General features: G+C 40.0%; 1 protein-coding gene across 1 annotated transcript; it reads right to left on the bottom strand.

Moving 5' to 3' along the window:
* Window positions 1-1,475: 1,475 nt before the first annotated feature.
* LOC138446320 (bcl-2-like protein 1) lies at window positions 1,476-2,642 on the bottom strand. The gene is given in 2 exon segments (XM_069601194.1): window positions 1,476-2,143; window positions 2,145-2,642. Coding segments are annotated over 2 exon segments (1,002 nt in total). The 5' UTR covers window positions 2,565-2,642; the 3' UTR covers window positions 1,476-1,561.
* Window positions 2,643-4,143: the final 1,501 nt, after the last annotated feature.

Raw genomic sequence — 4,143 nt, 5'->3', positions numbered from 1 at the left:
TGGCAGACTTTATTTTGGGGGGCTCCACAATCACTGCAGATGGTGACTGCAGCCATGAAATTAAAAGACGCTTACTCTTTGAAAGAAAAGTTATGACCAACCTCGACAGCATATTCAAAAGCAGAGACATTACTTTGCCAACAAAAGTCTGTCTAGTCAAGGCTATGGTTTTTCCAGTGGTCATGTATGGATGTGAGAGTTGAACTACAAAAAAGCTGAGCACTGAAGAATTGATGCTTTTGAACTGTGGTGTTGGAGAAGTCTCTTGAGAGTCCCTTGGACTGCAAGGAGATGCAACCAGTCTATCCTGAAGGAAATCAGTCCTGAATATTCATTGGACGGACTGATGTTGAAGCTGAAACTCCAATACGTTGGCCACTGTTATGGTATTCTTGACAGACCGGGACGTGGGGACAGGAGTCAACGAGAAGAAGGTGAAGAAAAGAAGGATGCGAGGGACCCAAGTCTCTAGTGGAACAACGGTACTTTATTCCTGGCAGTGTGTGCTTATATAGTGCTATACAAGGAAGCTTTAGGCAGAAAAATAAAGTTAAGTAAAAAACACCGAAACCAGACACGTAACAACATTAACTAAGGGAATAACAATAGTCATAGGGCCATAACAACAGTAACTAGGGGAATAACAATCGTCACAGAGCCAAAAGACAATCCATGTATTGCAAGTAAGGTAGTATGACTAGTAGTTTTACAGAAAAGTAAAAGGTTACTAAAAGGAATCCATGTATGCGTTCTGCCTCATGACCTCAGTCCTGAGAACTGCGGGCAGCTCTGCTTGTTCCTGTTTTCCAGGAACTGATAAGGAACAGAGGGCCCTCAAGAAACAGAAAACATATAGGATTCCTTAAAATTAAACGTTTCCTGAAAATACCCCCTTTTTATTATTGTTGTGAAAAAGGCCTTGACCAATTGAGTTTGTTTAGTTTGAACAATTTTTGTTGAAAGGCATCGGTATACAACAAATATAATTACCAGGACAATTACCAATGTTACAGCACCAGACCCAATACTATGAGTAATACTTTGGAACCATCCTTAAGGGTCTAGCCCAGATAATTGATCAGCTAGCTGTTCAGCTAAAGTTTCCAAATTATTCGAAGAGGGCAGACTTTTAGAGAAGGTTTTGAAGATTTCTTTTTGTAATAACTACATTTAGGGAAGCATATCGTGTATGTCTTGCAAATGAAATTTGATTTGCTCCCAGTCATAAGCACTATAGTTGAATTGAACAGGGATAATACAAAATTGAGCAGAATTCCAATCACATTTTAGTATTATTTGCTTCTGTAAGTCTATTAATCGATCTCCAACCCATTTGGTGGCTGATTTTAGTTTCTGTAGTTCATCTTGAACTTCCTCATCTATCTGAGCCTGAGTGGCCCACATAGTATGAGCACCTCTGGTCTAATTTTGAACAAAATTATGTGTTTGAACTGAGGTTTGTAAAGCAATGTCTGCAACAGCAGCAGTGGTGCAAATGGCTACTAATCCCAAAATACCAAGAATTAACCATCCAGTGAATCATTTAGATCGCTGGAGTAAGTTAGTGAGCAGCTGGGAGGCAAGGCCTGACATGGGACCCTCTTTCCAGGGATTCATTTTTCAAAGAAACAGAGGAATTAAGACAAGTATATAATTTGTAATCTATACAAGTCACAAAACGTAGAGTCTTATTAAACTGTAAGTTCTCTATAGCTATAACAAAAGGAAGAGGAACATTAGCTTGTATAAAATACGAATGACTATAATGAAAGGAACAGTTACTATGAGTTGAAGAGCAAGCCCAGCAGAACCATACAAGCACAGTCATGCCCATCAGGGACCAACACTCTTGGCCCTTTTGGCTCTCGGTTGCTGTATTGTTTCTGTAGAGTTCCACAAAAGTGTCCCAGCCGCTGTTCTCCTGGATCCAAGGCTCTAGGTGGCCATTTAGGTAAGTGGCCATCCAAGTTGTGAGCTGACTCACCAATACCTGCATCTCCTTGTCTGTGCTTTCCATGCTTAGTGCCCCACTGAAGGAGAAAAAGGCCACAATGTGACCCCAGTTCACCCCGTCCAGGAAGAGCTCACACACTACCTGTTCAAAGCTATGATATGCTGTCCCTAGAGTGATGTGAAGCTGGGACATTCAGGTCACTGAATGTCTATTGGTACCTCAGTTCAAACTCATTGCCTGCCTCCCTCAGGGCTTGCTTTACTGCTGCCATGGGGATCACTTCCCTGGCGTCCAAGCTTCTGCTGTGGCCAGTGGCTCCATTCACTGCAGGGCTACCTGCCAGGTGCCAGGATGGGTTGCCACTGATGGCATTGCTGTATCCTCTCTGGGAAAGCTTGTAAGAGAGAAAGTCAACCACTAGTTCCCAGTTTCTCTGAGATATTTTTATAATAAGGATGGGTTCCACCAGTTTGTTGTCTAAAATACCTGTAGTGAAAAAGGGGGTTAGGTATATAGGTCCAAAAAGTATGATTAATTCAGCTTGAGTGGGGGAAGCAAAAGCAAGCAAAGCAAGCATAGCAACAAAAATATTTTCTGGATTCCAAGGCATTCTCTGTTGAGAAACCAGATTTTTATCTTGATTAGTAAGGGTTTTTGTTTATCCCTAGGTAAGGAGATCATTGGAGAAGGCAATGGCACCCCACTCCAGTACTCTTGCCTGGAAAATTCCATGGATGGAGGAGCCTGGTGGGCTGCAGTCCATGGGGTCGCTGAGAGTCGGACACGACTGAGCGACTTCACTTTCACTTTTCACTTTCATGCATTGGAGAAGGACATGGCAACCCACTCCAGTATTCTTGTCTGAAGAATCCCAAGGATGGGGGAGCCTGGTGGGCTGCCATCTATGGGGTCGCACAGAGTCGGACACGACTGAAGCGACTTAGCAGCAGCAGCAGCAGCCAGGAGATCATAAGGTCGATGATGTTGAGGGCGGTGCTTCTTGGAGATTTTTAGAATCACCATGGCTTGTTTGGAATTTTTCTCGGGAATTTTGTCATTTCTTTTTTATTTGGAATGCTGGAGGATCTTCTGGGGCAGATCGTCCAAAGAGGAAGCCAGTTGATTTTCATTGGATCTACCTGGAGAAATACAAGCATACCCTTTTCCCTGTAAGATTAATTTCCCAGATTTCCATTGTTTAGTTAGCCCATCTTGATACCAAATGGGCAGAGGAAGAGAAGTGTCTTACAATTCCTAGAAATGTTTTTCTGCTTATTTCACGATAACTCCTTGTGGTAAGTTTTAAAAATTTAAAACAAATAAAGCTGTATTAACAATAGTTATAGGTTTAAAGGATATCTTACGTTGGAATCTAGTAAAGTCTGCTCTGGATAGGGAAGATAGAATTGTTCCTATGTAGTCCTCCTTTTTAACTTTTTTTATTTTTAGTTTCAGTGTGTGAAATGGGGGAAGTGTGGTCCCTAATAATAGACTGTAATTCAAGAAAAAGTTGTTGAATAATAACTGATTAGAATTTGTGGTAGAAGTTTCTATATTTTTTAATATAAAAACTGAATTTGAGGGGTCAGAAATTATATTAATAGGGTAAGGATGTAGGTGAATAACTTGAATAAGAGCATATAATTCATTTTGTTGGGCAGAATGGAATTTAGTATTAAAGACTTTATTTTCTTTGAGAGACCAAAATGAGGCTTTAGAGTTTTTTGGTCCCATCTATATAGAAAACATCAGTGTGAGGTATAGGCTGTGTTGTAACAATGCGAGAGATAATAAATTTAGTATTTTTGAAGAAATTTCAAAGTTTATTATAAGGATAATAAAATGAAATCTCTCCAAAATAGTCTAAGAAGGCTATCTGAAAATTGGTAGAAGTTTCTAATGCATTTTCAAATTAAGCTTTATTAATAGGTAGTATAATTTTGTGAGGATCGGAGCCAATTAAAGTCTTAGTTCTATTTCTCCCATTGATAATTATTAGAGCAATCAAATCAAGATAGGGTGTAAGTGACTTGGTCCCTCTAAAATGGGTATAGATCCATTCTATTGAGTGTTCTTGTTGGGCAAGAAGTCCTATGGGGGAATGGAGAGAAGGGAGTACAAACAACTTCAGAGGTAATTCAAGTCTAATATGAGTAAGAAACTGTTTTTGTAATTTATTTTGTACTAAA

The sequence above is a fragment of the Ovis canadensis genome, chromosome 9 (assembly GCF_042477335.2).
Source record: "Ovis canadensis isolate MfBH-ARS-UI-01 breed Bighorn chromosome 9, ARS-UI_OviCan_v2, whole genome shotgun sequence".
Classification (NCBI taxonomy): domain Eukaryota; kingdom Metazoa; phylum Chordata; class Mammalia; order Artiodactyla; family Bovidae; genus Ovis; species Ovis canadensis.
This window is presented reverse-complemented; position numbering and strand designations above follow the sequence as displayed.